A 19,429-nucleotide genomic window follows, 5' to 3' on the forward strand; every position below is an offset into this window, starting at 1 on the left:
TGTTAGTACTGGAGATGGTACTTACTCTAGCAGAGCTGTTGGTACCGGAGATGGTACTTACTCTAGCAGAGCTGTTGGTACTGGAGATGGTACTTACTCTAGCAAAGATGTTAGTACTGGAGATGGTGCTTACTCTAGCAGAGCTGTTAGTACTGAAGATGGTACTTACTCTAGCAGAGCTGTTGGTACCGGAGATGGTACTTACTCTAGCAGAACTGGAGGTACTGGAGATGGTACTTACTCTAGCAGAACTGGAGGTACTTGAGATGGTACTTACTCTGGCAGAGCTGGAGGTGCGAACACTGTTGGTACTGGAGATGGTACTTACTCTAGCAGAACTGGAGGTGCGAACACTGTTGGTACTGGAGATGGTACTTACTCTAGCAGAGCTGGAGGTGCGAACACTGTTGGTACTGGAGATGGTACTGCTGAGCGAGTTTTCGGACTGCCGGTCGGGAGAGAACCCCGAGTCGGAGGGTCGGCCGCCCTTCATGGACTCGACCTCTTGCTTGAGGACCAGCGTGTCAAATCTGTCGATGTCCCGCGGCGCGACCACGGCCCGGACCTCCGACAGCAGCGAGAACTGCAGAGGGGACAACATGGGTCACACGTGGGTCACATGTTGGTCATATGTTGGTCACATATTGGTCACACATGGGTCACATATGTCACGCGTGGGTCACATATAGGTCCCATATGGGTTATACATAGGTCACACATTTGTCACACGTTGGTCACTGGTCATACGTGGGTTAGATATGGGTCATACATGGGTCACACCTTTGCTGCAACCTTTCAATTTGGTTGGCAGTACAAAAAACACAACAGGTCTAGACCTGTGACCTTGAGTGTATGTAGAGCAGGTCAAACATCCCAAGGACGATCTGACCCAACCTTTAACCTCAGACCCTTATCTTGCAGTGTGTATTGAGGAGCTCAAACTACCATCAGCAGAGTCCCAACTACTCTGACCCAACCTTTAACCCTTGACATTTGACCCATTCTACAGCAGTTAAAAAGTGCCATCACCATGGTGAGACTAATATTCAGCCCTTGACCCTTACCTTAGAGTTTTAACCATTGACTTTAAGTGTTAACCCCTGACTCTTACCTTGGAGTGTGTGTTGAGCTGAGCTCGAACAGTGCCATCACCAAGGTGAGACTAACCTTTACCCCTTGACATTTGACCCTTACCTTAGAGTGTGTGTCGAGCAGCTCGAACAGTGCCATCACCAAGGCCAGACTAACCTTTACCCCTTGACATTTGACCCTTACCTTAGAGTGTGTGTCGAGTAGCTCAAACAGTGCCATCTCCAAGGCGAGACTAACCTTTACCCCTTGACATTTGACCCTTACCTTAGAGTGTGTGTCGAGCAGCTCGAACAGTGCCATCACCAAGGCGTCCACGTCAATATTGCCTCGCTCGTACTCGTTCAGGTAGTATCCCATGGTGCCCCTCTCATTGTCGGAGAGCAGCTGGCGCGCCTGTTCCTCGATCATGCGGCGGGCGTGGCTCACGCTCGTGGACGAGCTCGCCAGCATGACCTGCGACCCCGGCGCCATGCCCCTTGAGAACACAGAACTCTGTGGGGAGACCAAGGTTTCATGTAAGAACTTTGCATCAGACTGAACTCTGTGGGGAGACCAAGGTTTCATATTGAACTCTGTGGGGAAACCACAGTTCCATACTGAACTCTGTGGGGAGACCAAGGTTTCATGTGAGAACATTGTGGACGGACCAAAGTTCCATGCAAGTACTTTGCATCAGACTGAACTCAGTGGGGAGACCAAGGTTTCATACTGAACTCTGTGGGGAGACCAATGTTTCATGTGAGAACCAAGTTCCATGTAATAAGTAATAGCATCAGACTGACCTCTGTTGGGGGACTAAGGTTTCATGGAAGAATTTAAAATCAGACTGAAATCTGTGGGGAGACCAAGTAGACACACTTCAATCATTGCACTTTTGCCAGAAAATTTGTATTATACACTTTCCTGTATGGAAAAGGTAAAAGCAGGTACCAAAAGGACTTGTAGTATCGTTTTATATTTAACATATAGATCAAGAACTAGGTATAAGGTGCGGAAAGAGAAAACAGCAGCCCTGTGCAGTTACCATGGCAACAGTTACTACGGCAACCTTACCTGACTTTAACACCAGGAAACACCCGAAGTGTGTGAGACAGAAAGAGAGCTACACGAGCGTCAACCCAGTTGCCCAGACCAGTGCAAACACCCGTGCCAACCGAGTTGCCCACGCCTACCCACTGGCCATGCACCCAAGCTTGGGAAATCTCACATACCCCAGAAGCACAAGTTTACTGCTGCCTTGTGAAGCATTAGGAAACAAACACTTGTTGGCTCTCCCAGAATGAAGTAAAATTATTCCTGGATGAAACGAAGACAAGTAAAACCTGTGAGTGGAGGCAGAGAAGACTTGGGCTTCCAGGGTATGTCACTAGCCGAACCAGCATGCAATAGGCTGGCCTTTCAACTTTGACCTGCGTGCAAGAAGCCGGTCTGTGAACTTTGACCTGCGTGCATTTAGAAGCGACTATACCTGTTCGTCGTCTGTGTCCTTACTACGCACAGACTGGTCATCGCTAGCGGCAACGGGCGCTCCGGCTATCGGCGCTCGCTTGGGTTTAGAGAACAGGCCGATTACGGACGTTCTAAGCTGCTCCCACATACGATTTTTGCTCTGCCGTGTGAGTTAGAAGAACAGTAGTGTTAAGAGCTGTGAGTTTACTGTCAGTAACTGTTAATGACTGTGAGTTTTATGTCAGTAACTGTTAGTGACTGTCAGTAACTGTTAATGACTGTTAATAACTAGTGGGCAGTTTGTGGGGAAGCCTTGAAATTCTGTGTGAGTTAGAAGAACAGTAGTGTTAATAACTGTGAGTTTGCTGTCAGTAACTGTTAGTGACTGTCAGTAACTGTTAGTGACTGTTAGTAACTGTTAGTGACTGTTAGTAACTAGGAGGCAGTTTGTGGGGAAGCCTTGAAATTCTGTGTGAGTTAGAAGAACAGTAGCGTTAATAACTGTGAGTTTGCTGTCAGTAACTGTTAGTGACTGTCAGTAACTGTTAGTGACTGTTAGTAACTAGGAGGTGGTTTGTGGGGAAGCCTTGTAATGCTCAGTGCAGACTACAGCTGTAATGATTGTGCCTTACTTATACTGTTGTCTGAGTACGATTCCATCTGTGACATTACCATGACAACAATGGAGTGAAGTGCCTCTAGGGCATACCTCAAGACTTGTTGATGACTTTCACTATTCAATCTTGTCCTCAACATCAAGGCCAGCTTTAAAACCCGTTTTTCGTGTGACGGTTGTTCGTAACTACATGTATTTCTAACCTGACAATCCTAGTGACTCCTGTCCACCAGTGCAGACGGGTGCAGTTTTAGAGACTGAGCTGAGAGAGCTTGTTGTGATTGCTACCATTGCTGAGAAGTGCACAAACTACTACCCCTGACCCTTAACCCCAGACCCCACATGTGAGCTGTGCTGGCCAATGCAGCACCTTTTTTTTTTTAGGAAATGTTTTTCACAGTGAAGATACATTGATCTTCAGCAATTAACCCTCTCCCTCCTGAGGTAGCCTTTGGGTACCAGATTTTCATTTGTTACAAAACTGGGCAGCAGGGAGAAGGTTAACAAATGTGGAATAAAATCAGACGTTTTCCAGCTTTAGAATTAAAAATCAAAAGAGAAAGAATCAAAAAACAGAATTTGAAATTGCTTTTTTATTCTCATGTTACAAAATACTTTGAGTCGTTTTTGTAAAAAACTTTGATGTCTGTCCTTAGTGCTGAAATCCTGGATGGTACTCCAGATTCGACCCCTTGCTCTTTAACCTTTAGCCTTTGCCCTGTGACCTACCTCTGTGTCCTTCCTCCGTCTGGGCAGGGTACTGTTGGCTGCCGAGCTGCTGAGAGAAGAAAAGGGAAAGTCAAACTTCTCAGACTGCAGAGTAAGAAAACATCCCTAAAAAACATCAGGTCTGTGAATAGTTTCATCAGGTTGGTAAAAATAGAATACACCGTGTTGTGTTTTCTTTATGTCCAACTCATCCCCCAAAAACACACATTTTAATACAAAATGCACCAGAAGTTGAGAGAGTTCTGTGTCCTCAAACAAAAAAATTGATTCCAACATCCGAACCCTGTATTCAAATTTACGACAGTGGTGCAACCGGGACACTTTAAGCAAGTCTGAATTGTTCGGATCAAACTTGGGAAGCCCAGGCTATACCGCAAAGTACAGACTGCTCAGTTCACCTGTATCAAATGTTATCACAACCCAGGTTTGAAATGAATCACTGAACAGTTTTTTTTTACGAAACCAATGCGTAAATAAGTAGTTGATGTTCTGTTGACTGCCTGTCAATTCCACAGGGCAATACTGACTGGTTCTTCTTCACAGTTGTTGCTGCTGCAGTGTGGAGAATTCTAGCTGTATTACAAAGAAGATCCAGTCAGAGCTGAGGTAGGCAACAGACGGTTATCGGAACGTCATCTAGGCATCAACTCTTTGGTTGTTTAAAAAGAACTTCAATATCCAGCAACAGCTACAGATACCTGATGTACAGGACCGGTCACTCTGAAATTCACTAACAGATATTTCAACATCAAAGTTTGGTAAAATCAAAACTGGTATAAAATCTATCTTAGTTTTGCTACGTCCTTATTTAGACTGGCTTTCTTTGAAAATGACTGAATGAAATCAATGCATAAAAAACACATATCAATGCAGTAACATAGACTGATATACACCTGATTTAAAAAGTGACAGAAAACTGTACAGCGGTGCAGTGTTCTGTGATTGCATCAATTGTGACATTTGATACTCATAACTGACAGTAAAACATGATGCAGAATCGCTACACAGACACCCAGGTCAGACTTGAAACACTCGACACACTTGTGTCACACATAGCATGTGTGGCTTAGGTATGACCTTGGGACAATGTTATGACCTTGGGAAGGTCAGCTGCTGTTGTGCTGACCAACCAGACGGCACTGTTCTATAGGACAGCAGACCTTAACACTTGTAACTCTTGATAACAGTGAACGAGTTGATGGTTATTAGTGAGTATTTTATTCTTCAAATGTTACTCAAATGTTTTTGTGCAGGAAGAGATTTTTGTCCTTGTGCGATGACCTTACACCCATGACCTCTGACCCACCTGTCGGCATCGTACTCAGAATTTGCCGGTTCCTCTGCTTCTGATTTTTTCCTGAGGGCAGCGTGCGAAAGATAGAAAAAAATGGTTTGTAGGCAAAGGTTAAAAAGGGGGCGGTAGCTTGACTTAATAACCCGTGCCATGCCCGGCACATATGATTGCACCTCTGCCATAGGCCCAATCAACCCTAAACAAGAAGTTTTCAGCTTGTTCTCACAATGTTTACAATTAGAGTTTACTCTCCAAGCATCCTACTATTTCCTAGTCTTTCCCAAGCCCCATATCATCACGACGACTAAGGAAACTGTACCAAGAACATGAGCCTGACATAAACCTTCCAAAAAATCTGCAATGCAACGACCTAACAATCTACAACTAAAGAAAACTGATTGATTATAAAGAGTTACGGCTTCATGTCATGGTCATCAGGACTGGCAGTATCATGCAAGGAACCGATCTTCTGTGGTGACCCGATGGTCAAATACAGAAACACTCACACAGAAACACTCACACACATACATACACACACACACATACATATATACATACACACACACTCACACATACGCACACACACACACACTCACACATACACACACACACACACACATACACTCACACATACATACACACACACGCGCGCACATATATACAGACACCAACTCATCTTCTTCCAGCCTTATATAGGCAGAAATCAGTGCCTAGCAGCCAGGTTAAAGGTCAAATTGCATTCCTGGAAGGTTCTAATTTGGACGCCCATATTTGGCGGGTGTAATTCAGGCTGATCCTAACCTGCGCCCATATTTGGGGGTGTAATTCCGGGTGATTCTAACCTGCCGTGCTGGCATTTCCCTCCCGGTGCTACCCTGGCAGGAACCATCTAACAACGTCCACTTCCGCTGCATCAAGGTTGAACTGCAGACGAATATTGGACTTGACTGATCAGCTCCAGCCTTTGTTATTAGATATGAGCAATCCAAGGCTTCTGTGACACACGTTATACACCATGCAACCATCCCTCAACAGAGGGTAGTACACAGACTGTCTGTAACTTATGATCCACTGCATGTTCACCGAGCTACGTGTGCTACCTGCTTAACATGACATTACAGAAGCAGTGGATTGCCTGAATTCCCTGACAAAGACTGGAGCTGATCAGTCGAAAAGTTCGGTAAGTCCACTTTTAGTGTTGGCAACTGCAGTTCAAGCTTGATTCAGAAGAATTACAGTTGACCTGACCTCAACCTTGAGAAATGGGGTCGTGTGGCGCAACAGCAGTGTGTGACGCTCAGAACCAAGTGGTCCCTGGTTCGAATCCTGCCCTGTCACCGATCTTGTGCCCTTGGGAAAGGCACTTTACGCGACCTTCCTCACTTCACTCTGGTGTAAATGAGTACCTATTCAAGTTTAGGACTTGAAATGGAGGTCCTTTGCTTGGGGAGAGCCACACCCCACGCACAATAAAGAACCCAACACACCTTTCAAAAAGAGTAGGGGCATGCCCCCGTGTGCGATGGTCCAAACCTTACAGTTGGTATGAGCTACAGCAACTTGAAGTTTGTAGCCTTAAAACCAAAGAAGAAGAAGATGAAATGTTCAACCTACTTGCTGCCTGAGTGTATTTGTCCCTGTATAAATAACTAAATGAAAATTGGCCTTGTCCTTGAGAAATGTTTAACCTACTTGTCCTTGAAGACGGCGACCTGGTGCTGTGACAGCTGGTCTCCCATGAGCCACTGGGTGCGGTCGTAGGTCGTGCGTGCGTACGGGAGGCGGCCCACGTCCTTGATGGTCATCATCATGTGCTTCGACGTCTTCAGGATGCGCACGGCCTCGTCGTGCGAGATGCTGAGGAAGTTCACGCTGTTCACGTCAAGGATCTGGTCTCCCACCTGCGTTTTAGGGGAGAAGATCAAACTGTTTAAATCTGGTCTCTAACCTACGTTCACACTGTCGACGTCTTCAGGATGCGCACGGCCTCGTCGTGCGAGATGCTCAGGAAGTTCACGCTGTTCACGTCTAGGATCTGGTCTCCCACCTGCGTTTCAGGGGAGGAGATGGAATACTGTATGAATCTGGTCTCCCACCTAGCCTGAATTCAATCAAGCCAGATAAACTAAAGAGGTTTAAAATCCCTTTTAACAGGCTTGGATACATGTGTACATCTCATTTCTCACCCTCCCAACATCTGGATCTCATTTCCCATCCCTTCCTCCCCCGTCTACCTGTGGTGCCAGTGGAGACAGCTAACAGACATGCTAACTAGCTGGCAATGGGGACCTGGCTGAAATCCTGGCCTCTGATTGGTGTTACTATTTTTGATAACAGTTCTCCTGGCTTAGAGCTAGTCGAGCACAAACTCCGCGGGGAGGGGAGAGAAACCCCCGGACAGCTGGAGTTTGCGTTATACAGACTAGTCTCCCACCTACGTTTCAGGAGAAATCGTGGGAGATGCTCAGGAAGTTCAAATAGCATCTGTTCACCATCTGGGTTTCCACAAAAGGAAGCTGTTAAACTATGAAAAGGCTTCATAAAAAAAATTATGAACCTTACAGATACAATTAAGATATTTGGACATTTGCTGCACCTCTGGAGGTGTGTGTGTAGGTGCAGCACAGGTGCAGACCATCAAACACCCAAACCGCCCCTGTTTGCACCCGACCAAATTACATTTTCCGTGCCTTTGCAGACTGCAACACTCGCTAAGTATAGCCGACATGCTGGACATGGAGCTGGGCTCGGCTGTTGGGGGCGCTCAACGTCGGCGTCGGATTCAAAGGACAGAAAAAGGTCATGAAGCAAACGTCTGACGGGATCTCTGACCTCTAGGATTCATAACTGACTGACTGACAATTCAGAGATTGAATGTACAGGGCCGAGTCATGATCAGTTTGTACCGATAAGATCAGCCCATACAATTTAAATATCCAAGATGCCAACTACTCTGGAGAGCACAAATCTGGTAAGACTAAGAAACCAAACAAATTCTGCTCATTCAGCTGAGTCATGCTAGCCCAATAGAAGTATTGCACAGACCTGTGTGTGAAAAGTATTCGTTACTAAGAGACTGTTGTAACTGCCATGTAACAGTAACAGTGAGAACATATCAAAACCATTCCATTGCAATCATTGTGACAATTTTTCATGACACATCTAATCCACCACCATCCAAGGATTCAGATCAGGACCCAAACCTCAACCCACCCCGTGACGGAAATCTGCTTGTTTGGACAAAATTTTCACCCTGTTCATCCAAAAAAAGGGAACTCTATGACATGAAACTGATGAAAATGTATTTTTGTAAACATGAATGATAGAGTTAACAACGAAAATCAACAACATGCACGAGCTCCTAAACAATGAGTTTGAGGGCAAAAAACGTAGAGCTGGAGATCAGCCCTAATTCAGATCGAGAGAAAGTTGTCTTGCTGCCGACTCACCTTAAGTCCAGCCCTAATTCAGATCTAGAGAAAGCTGTCTTGCTGCCGACTCACCTTAAGTCCTGCTTCCTCTGCTACGGAGTAGGGGTCGACCCCTGTGATGTAGATCCCAAGGTCAAACTCCTTCCCTCCGCGGATCATCAGGCCGAGCGAGCTCCCCTCCCCGACAACCAGGTTCACCTGAGGACAGAACAGACTCTTATAGCACACTCATCACATCACAACACAATACAACATAATACAAGACAGCACAACTCTAACCCTAACCCTCCACCAAGCTACAAGGTTCACCTGCGGAAAAGTATGAACTTTCAAATTTAAACTCTTACTCTGACCCTCCACAACAACCAGGTTTACCTCAGGGCAAAACAGACTCTTATAGCACAGGACAACTCACACAACTCAGCAGGTTTAACCCCAACCTAACCTTTAACCCTTGTTGACCCTCCTCTCATCAGAGTCCTTCAGAAGGTTCAACCCTGACGATTAACCTTTAACCCCTACTGACCTTCCTCTCGTCGGAGTTCAACCCTAAACCCCGACCTTTAACCCCTACTGACCTTCCTCTCGTCGGAGTTCAACCCTGACCCCCGACCTTTAACCCCTACTGACCTTCCTCTCGTCGGAGTCCTTCAGCAAGTTCAACCCTGACCCCGACCTTTAACCCCTACTGACCTTCCTCTCGTCGGAGTCCTTCAGCAGGTTCATGCCGCTGCGCCGCCCCACGGAGTCCTGCGGGTTCTTCCCGGACAGGTCCATTTCTGGCGGGGGGGAGATGCTGCGTCCCTGAGGGTCGACCCACGTGTAGGTCTGGCTGGCCACGTAGGACTTGGGTATTCTGCCAACCTGCCGCACCAGCAACACAAACTTACGCCCCACACGGAAAATCTGTAAACAACAGTAAACAACAACAGTAAACAACAACAGCTCTGAAGGTCTGGTGGGTGACGTAGGACTTGGGTATTCCCCTGACCTCCCAAACACCATGACCCTGTGACGCAGATATAATATGTACATGACAGAAACAGTGTCTGCAGTACTGGTTTATTTACGAACAGAAAAAGACCCCATCGACTCCCACAAAATGGTTCAATCCATAAAATCATTTGTGCAAAACCACTGCTTAAAATATGTTTCCAAGCCACCTGTTAGTGTAACCCTACACCCCTGAACAGCTGACTCGGACACACCGTGTAACCTGATTATAGGAGAACCACACACAGTCAGGGTCGTGTTACGGGTTACCATGGATACCAAATCTCCTCCGCCAAACATAATCAAATTACTGGAAATGCGGAGAACTCTAACGACCAGCAAAGCCCAGCTGCTTTGGAAAACTGGAGTACTGTGGGAATTCTGGAGACCAAACAAGCTTAATAGTCTCATCAGTTTTACCTGTTACTTCTCGAAACTAGTGCAGAGTGAATGGAGAATGCATTCGGTAGGTCGTGAGTTCTATCCCCATGCCGACTGAGTCATACCAAAGACTTAAGAAATGGTACATACTGCTTTCTCTGCTTAGCACTCAGCATTTGGGAGAGAGTTGCTGATGGAAGTTGAACACACACTAATACCAGTGGACTAACCCTCTATTGTAGCGATTGCACAAAGTTGTGTGGCCCAAGGGCTGTTGAAATGGAGAAAGGCACCGCCCTATGCAGCATCTGGTGCAGGAAGGACTTTAACTTTAACATTAATTTCAACTTAATAAGGAGACTTGTTACTTCTTTGGTTAGAGTCTAGTACTGACAAGGAGACTATGTTTGAAGCAGTGTTGTTAGTTTTGGTCAGAATTAATTATAAGAACCAGGCTTGATATTCTAGCCTGCTGGGTGCTATCCAATTAGTACTGGAGCTCCTACACTCACTACATAAAAACTGTCCCCCTACAGAACAGCATAATCTATTCAAAAAGTAGATTATGCAGTTCCCGTGAAGTAACACAATGTCCACAGAGGGACAAAATAGAAAGAACAGTTTTATTCCTAATATAATCATAAACTCCATTGTTACAAATTGCCTGCTGTGCTGTTGGGGTGACCTTTATTTGGCAAACAGGCGTGGCGCGAAGCAAAACATCCTGGTTAAACAAGCCCACACCTTCTGCCACATCGAGCATTCTGATGTTTCAGTCTCCACATTCCAAGGAATTTAATGCTTTTGCTAGCTTCTACATGTAAATAAATCAAGTCTCAATGTAAAGTTTCAAACAGTTGGTCCCTTGCAGTTCTACATATTGTATAATTCAACATGCCAGTAAAATGTTGCTCTCCGAGTGACCTTGACATGCCGCAAACGTGTGACAAATGAAAATATTTGAATGAGAACAGTTTTGCAGGTTATTCAATCTGCTTTGACGACTTGTAGATGTCTGCTGCTGAACTTTGGTGCTTCTTCTCTCTCTCCAGTCTCAGTCTATATAGAATCCAATTCTATAGCATTAACGTTACATGTTGTACATGATACAGACATCACAGTCGCAGATTCTGACACCTCAGGTCACAGTTCAGGACACAACAAGAATGTAAACAAACAGGAACACAATCAGCCCCAGGCAACTCGAGACGGCTTCTGGGAAATTTACTCTATTGATGCTTAAAAGTAGGGATTGTAGCTAATGGAGACTCAAAACTAATTTAGCTGTGGGGCAGAGAGGCACAAACATGAGAGAGGTTGAACTTGAAGGCAAAATTTTTGGGCATCACAATTAATCTAGTAAGCCTTAAATTTAAAAAACAGCTGCATTCTGTCAATCCAGACTAGAAATTAGCCTATAACATCTGATTATGTTGATATGATTCAGTGGTGAATATATGGTTCCTGACGGCCCCCAATGTTTTCTGTCTCACTCATTGTTTCAGGGACTGCACGCCCATGTTGTCAATTTTCGTTGCTACATTTGTCATTTCACGCTTAAGAAAATACATTTTTAGAAATGTCACGTCATGAAGTCCGCTTTTTTTTACAAACTGGGTGAAATCTACGTCCCAACCAGCAAGTATGCATCCCGGGATGGAGGAACAGGTCCTGGAGACAGCCGTGACTTATGGCTGTATGGAGAGGTACCACGAGTCATGCGGAGTGACAGCACCACAACAGAACCTGCTGCAGTATTCATGACCTCAGCTCACGTGGGGAGGGGGGTGTCCTTGGAACCAAGGTCAGGTGCTGTATCCATGGTAACAGTCTAACACAGACACAGCCATCACTCGGAGCATACCAAGTTGTAGGAAAGAGGTGGACCTTACTTTTTAAAAATAGATTTTAGAAAAATGTAAACCAATCTGGATTAACTGTCCAAATACTAAACATTTATAAACGTAATGAAACTGGGCAAAAAAAGCTGAAAGGGTTAAAAGAAGTTCAGGAAAGCAGTTGTGAAAAGTAAGAATCATTATTGATCAAGAAGATTTCTAAGTTTATTTTGCATTTGAGAGATTAATTTTATAGAATTCATTCAGTCATGGATGGTACAATCCAGGGTCAACGACCGTTCTACTAAAAATATGCAGCACTTGACCTTCTGCCATCTTGAAAATATTCCAAGTGGGTGCAAGGTCACCTGAGGCTGGCAGCAGCAGTCATCAATACATGCTGCTGGTCTCATACCACAGTTCATTGACCTCTCACAACAGTGCATGAATAAGCATATCATCAAGTAGGATATACCAATGCCTTGTAAAGTCGTATATACGATTTGTTACTTGGCATCATGTTGGCGTAACGGCTACTAGTAGGTTGTTCGACACATAACCCCAAAGGTGCTAGGTTTGAATCCCCTTACATGCAACCGATGTTGGGCCCTTAGGGAAAGCCACTTAACATGACTTTCCTCACTCCACCTGGGTGTAAAAATGGGTACTTAACTTTGGTTGGGGAGGTAAAAGGCAGTGTAAGGAGGGGGATGGACTCCACCCTCCAATATCGTGGCCTGGACACAGTCAATGATTAACCCACTGCCCCTAAGGTTTCAAAAAGGCTACGGGACTATATTTACCTTGGCCTATCTTTCTAGCACAGTATATACGATTTGTTTCACAAAAATGATCATTGTCAGATTTCTCGATGACACTCAGTGTGGCCATGGTCTACAGAAATTGAGAAAAGCGACCATTTCTCTCCTAGCCCTCAGCACTGATTAGTGCAGCAGGATGGAAGTTGGGACGACGTGATTCAATCCCACCCATCCAGCAGGGAGGACGGTTGACTTCTGGCACGAGTTCCATACAGGATAAATCTGCAAGTCGCCGGAGGCGGGGCCACACGAGGACACCGGGCAGCCTGTCACAGCCTGATCAGCTCTCATCTTGTTTACACCGAGTCACACTAACTTCCTGAATGCACCATTCATGGGGTTTCATCAAGCAAAAATGGAGAACTTCCACTTCCAGTCATTATATCATAATCTCCACACTCTGAACATTATGCTACTTGATCCTGTCTGACATAATGGTATTTGCTACGATACACACAAACCTTAAGCTTGTTATGCAGTCAATGTATAATTTCTGCTTGCTTCAACCAAAAAGTAACAGCGGAAAGAAAACGTTGGTATACAGAGCTGTGAAGCTGTGGAAGGACCTGCCTGAACTAAACAATGTCTTGTTAGCTTCTACACAACCTACAGTACTGTCCAGTACATATCTACTACTGCACAAGCTCACTACTACAGTTTGTCCTGTCCCTGGTGCTGAACAACAACATCTACACGGGAACTACACAATGTCTGTAACTTCTAGACAAACTACAGATTGAACCGTCTAGTACATATCTACTACTCCACAAGCCCACTACTACAGTTAGTCCTGTCCCTGCTGCTAAATAACAACATCTACACGGGAACTACACAATGTCTCCTTGTCCACAGAACACCTCAGAGATAATTATTCAGACTAGATACTATACTGGCCTACCTCTATAGCAGTGCCTGTCCCTGGTGCTGAATAACATAACTACGCATTGTCTACATGCTCATACTATCTACAGAACACCTTACCTTATGAAGCTGGTGTGCTATGCCTAATGGCGGTTGTACCGGCTATATAGATACAGATACATAAAATTAACACAGGGTTACCCTACAGGGGAAATCCACAATGTCTGTGAGGGAACTACACACACAATGGCTACATGTCCCTACTACCAACAGAACCCATCAGTGTAAAAGGTGACTGATTATTCCATGGACAATTCCACTGCTATGGTAGCTCCTGTCCCTGGTGCTGTATAATAGCTACAACGGAACTGCACAATGTCTAAATGCCCCCAGAACACCTCACAGATAATCATTCCACAGACTAGATACTACCGGCCTACCTCTATAGAAGAGCCTGTCCCTGGTGCTGAATAACAACAGCTACAGGGGTACTTCACAATACCTAGCTTCTAGACTACCTACAGTACCCATCAGTGCAACATATGATTATTCTATAGTCGAGACACGATACTACCCACTGCTAAAGTAGTATGATAAAGTCACAACAACACCCCCTCACCCCCCCCCACCCCCCCCCCAAGCTGTGGTGGTTTCTGCCCTGAAGTTAGCAGATGCTGGGGAACTACATAATGTCCAGCATAGGGGAAACATGTGTTTCTGGTAACAGTCTTGATTTTTTTTGCTTTTGGGACTTGGTTTTGTTGTACTTTCTAATCATGTTGTACTTTCTAATCATGCTAATGGTGGACATAATCTGGACCTGGACATAGTTGTAGATTGATTAATGATCAATTACAACACAAGAATGGTTGAAGTAAATAATGCAGAACTGTTTACATTTAACAAAACACATGACGTTATCAGGAACCAGGCGTGGTACACGTGGTGCAATAAATGGTAGGTAGAACTATTTCCCATTAAGTAGTGAAAAAGATAAAACTGTAGAAAAAGACCCCATGCCACCTGATCATAAACCAACCATTGTATAACAAAACTCACATTTTCCTAACTTCACTTTTAAATTGTAAGTGGGAAAATCTAACCCAGTATGTCCTCAGCCCTTCCCTACTGCTCTGTGTGATCATGGTAAATATGACCTGGGTACTCAGTACATAACCTGTCAGCCCATCAGGGAAGTTAAGTGTAATTAACTTGATAAGGTTGTTAATTAGACTGACGTAAATGTTTTGAGCCCATACATGTAGCTTCTTCCTTATACAACCTACCAGCAGTTCAAACTGGACAGAAAATCTTTGATATTATTTCATGCAAAACTGGAAACAATTTTGCAAGGCTGGAGATGGAGTGTTTCAGAATCTACCATTAAAAGGGGAATGTTTGCAGGCCCTGGATTTAATTTCGTGGTAGTGAGAAAATGGAGTGTTTGCAGTGGTTCTAAGTTTGTCGTTGAAACTGCCATGCAGGGTTTTACTGTAAGAGGAGGAATATTCTCTGTCGTTTTAAGACTTAGAGCAAATAAAACACTAGAAACATTTCCACTTTTACAGTATTTTGGGGCAATCTCAAATATTCAACTGTGAATTGCATATGCATGGTGCCTGCCTATAGCTATGCCTGCCCCAGTCCCAGTAGTAGTGCCTGTAAGTGCCCCAGTTGTAGTCCCTGCCTATATATATGCCTGCATGCCCCAGTTGTAGTTCCTATCAGTCAGTTCTGTGACATTTTGAGGTTGTGTTTGTGGACTTTGCCTGATCTGCCATGAAGGTAAATAAACCTCCCAGCTGATCTTATCACAACTTCCTCTTCAGTAGCTGAGCTCACTGTGGCTGGAACCTACATTAGCATAGCTGTATTGTACAAGTCTACGTGTAGTAACATTTGGTCCCATACACATGCATAGAAACAACCTGTTCCACATGTGTATGTCTAACTGTCATCACAACTTCCTCCTCAGTAGCCGGGCTCACTGTGGGGTGGAACCTACATTAGCACAGCTACATGTACTGTACAAGTCTGCAGCACAACTGTCACACCCTTATCAAACAGCCTGTTACCTTACATTCTATATGTGTACATGTAAACAACTGTCATCACAACTACCTCCTCTGTAACTGGGCTGACTGTGGAACATTATGCTGTACTGTACAAGTCTGCAGAGCATAGTTCTACGGCCATATCAAACATCTAACTCTCACTATATCACAACTTCGTCACCAGTAGCTGGGCTGACTGTGGACTGGAACCTACAACATCGCAGCTGTAATGTACAAGTCTACAGAGCAACTGTCACACCCTTTAATATCAAACGACATCTCTCACCTTAGACAGATGTATGTCAGAATCTACTTGGTTATAGAATAATGAATAATATTCCAGACTCGAGCTCTGAAGAGAGGCAAGTTGAAATTCGTAATTAGGCTCTGCTTATATATTAATTACACTTTATTTTGATTTTTGTCATGTACCATTAATGTAGCCAATCTACTACCAGCCAAACTTCTAGATTTGGTGCACCAGTGCAACAATCCCCAAGAATAAATGCCAAGCCCTGATAAGCAACTTCCATGTCAAAAGCCTGTCCCTATATCTAACAATGTAACTCAAAGTGTTGTTAAAGCTAAAGAAGACCCCCATTTGAACACTCCATGATGATTGCAGCTCTTGTAATGATGCATTTCCCCCCGACTCCACCAGGACAATGAAATCTTCCATCTATTATTCATAACTGCTTTGTGGGGCGACATTTGCCGGGGGCAGGCCGGGGGCAGGGGACAATGCACAATACACAGGTAATAATACCTGCATGGACACAATACATGCTACTTACTATAGGTAATATCTGTATGGGGGAACCTGTACACAATACACAGGTGTGACAATACACAACATATTACCCGCATGGACAGAATACACAGGTAAAACTAGTACCTGCATGGACAGAATACACAGGTAAAACTAGTACCTGTATGGACAGAATACACAGGTAAAACTAGTACCTGTATGGACAGAATACACAGGTAAAACTAGTACCTGTATGGACAGAATATACAGGTAAAACTAGTACCTGTATGGACAGAATACACAGGTAAAACTAGTACCTGTATGGACAGAATACACAGGTAAAACTAGTACCTGTATGGACAGAATACACAGGTAAAACTAGTACCTGTATGGACAGAATACACAGGTAAAACTAGTACCTGTATGGACAGAATACACAGGTAAAACTAGTACCTGTATGGACAGAATACACAGGTAAAACTAGTACCTGTATGGACAGAATACACAGGTAAAACTAGTACCTGTATGGACAGAATACACAGGTAAAACTAGTACCTGTATGGACAGAATACACAGGTAAAACTAGTACCTGTATGGACAGAATACACAGGTAAAACTAGTACCTGTATGGACAGAACACACAGGTAAAACTAGTTCCTGTATGGACAGAATACACAGGTAAAACTAGTACCTGTATGGACAGAATACACAGGTAAAACTAGTACCTGTATGGACAGAATACACAGGTAAAACTAGTACCTGTATGGCCATGGACAGAATACACAGGTAAAACTAGTACCTGCATGGACAGAACACACAGGTAAAACTAGTACCTGTATGGACAGAACACACAGGTAAAACTAGTACCTGTATGGACAGAACACACAGGTAAAACTAGTACCTGTATGGACAGAACACACAGGTAAAACTAGTACCTGTATGGACAGAATACACAGGTAAAACTAGTACCTGTATGGACAGAATACACAGGTAAAACTAGTACCTGTATGGACAGAATACACAGGTAAAACTAGTACCTGTATGGACAGAATACACAGGTAAAACTAGTACCTGTATGGACAGAATACACAGGTAAAACTAGTACCTGTATGGACAGAATACACAGGTAAAACTAGTACCTGTATGGACAGAACACACAGGTAAAACTAGTACCTGTATGGACAGAATACACAGGTAAAACTAGTACCTGTATGGACAGAATACACAGGTAAAACTAGTACCTGCATGGACAGAATACACAGGTAAAACTAGTACCTGTATGGACAGAATACACAGGTAAAACTAGTACCTGTATGGACAGAATACACAGGTAAAACTAGTACCTGTATGGACAGAATACACAGGTAAAACTAGTACCTGTATGGACAGAACACACAGGTAAAACTAGTACCTGTATGGACAGAATACACAGGTAAAACTAGTACCTGTATGGACAGAATACACAGGTAATACATGCATGGGGAACACTGTACACAATACACAATGGGTAATACCTGCATGCACACAGGTAATGCCAGCATTGGGACCACTACAGACAACATCTGGCACAGGTAACCAGCTTTACACACCTGGCAGCACAGGTACTACAAGTCACAGGTGAAATGAGCACACCTTTGGTATATTACAGGTAACACATCTGGCACAGGTAAAAACTACACTACAAACGCACAGGTGACTTGACTGGTAATGTTATGCTATACCGCACATCTGTGGTACATTACAGGTACACAAAATAACCAGGCTAAAAATAGACACCTGCCTTCAGCTCTGCTGCAAAAGGAACTAATATCAAAATCACTGTTGGGAAAATTCTTGTTGAAAATGTTGCTAAAGTTACCAACACAAATGACATAACTCCATTTTAAAATCTAACATATATGTTACCATGGCAACTGCAAAACGAGCCTCACCTTGGCAGCTTCCTCGTGAGTCATCTTCTCAAAGTTCAAGTCGTTGACTCTTAAGATCTGGTCTCCGACAAAGAGCCCCTCCTTCTCTGAGAGGCTGTCGGGGTCGACGCAGGACACGTAGATCCCCACGCCGTGCTCCCAGCCGCCGCGGATGCTGAACCCCATCCCCTCCTTACTGCTCGCCGGCTTCTTAATCACGATCTTACGCACGTCTTGTAACGAGTCCGTCGCAAACGTCTGCGGCTCGTTCGTCTTCTTGTAGGTTTTTGTCTTGAGTTCGGGTTCGGAGGAAGGTACGAGCGGTTTTCGCGGCGCCATCTCGGGTTCGGAAATCGTGCTGACGGGCCGGTTTAGGAGTTCGACGCTTCCCCGGCTCAGCGGGCGTCCCGACGCGACCGGCATGCTGGCAGCGCGATGGATCCCGGGCGCCTTCGATAGGAACGCCTCGGACGTGTGCATGTCGAACAGCGCCTGGTCGGACTTCGGAATCACCTTCCGCAGCAGCGAGAAGAGCTGTCGCTTCTCGGGCGTGTCGAGCAGAATGCGGAGGTTATAAACAAGGTCGTAAACGTTCCGCTTGTAGTGGTAATCGTTCAACGCCTGCACGAACTCCTGGCGTTCGGGATCGTCCAGCGAAACGTTCAGGTGGTCGTGGAGACGACGCACGTTACTCGACAACGACCTACGACCCAGGCTGCGCGTCTCCACGTGCATCATGGGATCACTCCGCTTGGCCGCCATCTTGGATTCTTGGACACAAAGGAAAACAAAGATATAAACAAATCATGGAATAACAACATTGATACCAACTCAATATGGTTCCCTTTTCCGTCATTCTCAAAATGTTGTCAATGTTTTCTTTCTAAATCATTCATCTTTACACAAAAACCAGATAAACATGTGCATGGTCTGGTGTTTAAATTTACAAACATGAATTGATATCATATATCATTATACTAGTAATGTCATGTATATTGAATGAACATTGAATATATATGGTCATGTTCTGATCCACCTTGACACTTGGGGGGTTAAAGTTACAGAACTGTTCTAATCTGCCATGACAGTTAGGGGGTTAAGGTTACAGAGCTGAGGGGAGGTTTCCTGACGTGCAGGTTTAGGAGTGCCAGCTGCTGTGCAATGACTGATATGTTGAGAAGCTAAATTTGGAACGACCTGCAAAACTGTTCT

At 44.6% G+C, this 19,429-nt stretch overlaps 1 protein-coding gene across 8 annotated transcripts in view; it reads right to left on the reverse strand.

Moving 5' to 3' along the window:
- Positions 1-19,429, reverse strand: part of LOC136441312 (whirlin-like) — a 36,531-nt gene that overhangs the window by 14,672 nt on the left and 2,430 nt on the right. For 5 of the 8 annotated variants that reach the window (XM_066437530.1, XM_066437527.1, XM_066437528.1 and 2 more), the window contains exons 2-9: positions 18,239-18,987; positions 9,305-9,517; positions 8,684-8,809; positions 6,873-7,081; positions 3,887-3,935; positions 2,561-2,701; positions 1,357-1,584; positions 380-583 (exon numbers count right to left, since the gene is read on the reverse strand). In XM_066437530.1, the coding sequence (XP_066293627.1) occupies positions 380-583; positions 1,357-1,584; positions 2,561-2,701; positions 3,887-3,935; positions 6,873-7,081; positions 8,684-8,809; positions 9,305-9,517; positions 18,239-18,979 (1,911 nt within the window). In that variant the 5' untranslated portion in view covers positions 18,980-18,987. The remainder of the gene's footprint in view (positions 1-379; positions 584-1,356; positions 1,585-2,560; positions 2,702-3,886; positions 3,936-6,872; positions 7,082-8,683; positions 8,810-9,304; positions 9,518-18,238; positions 18,988-19,429) is intronic. The other 3 variants (XM_066437529.1, XM_066437532.1, XM_066437531.1) reach the window with 3 other exon arrangements.

Source organism: Branchiostoma lanceolatum, chromosome 9 (genome assembly GCF_035083965.1).
Source record: "Branchiostoma lanceolatum isolate klBraLanc5 chromosome 9, klBraLanc5.hap2, whole genome shotgun sequence".
NCBI classification, from domain to species: domain Eukaryota; kingdom Metazoa; phylum Chordata; class Leptocardii; order Amphioxiformes; family Branchiostomatidae; genus Branchiostoma; species Branchiostoma lanceolatum.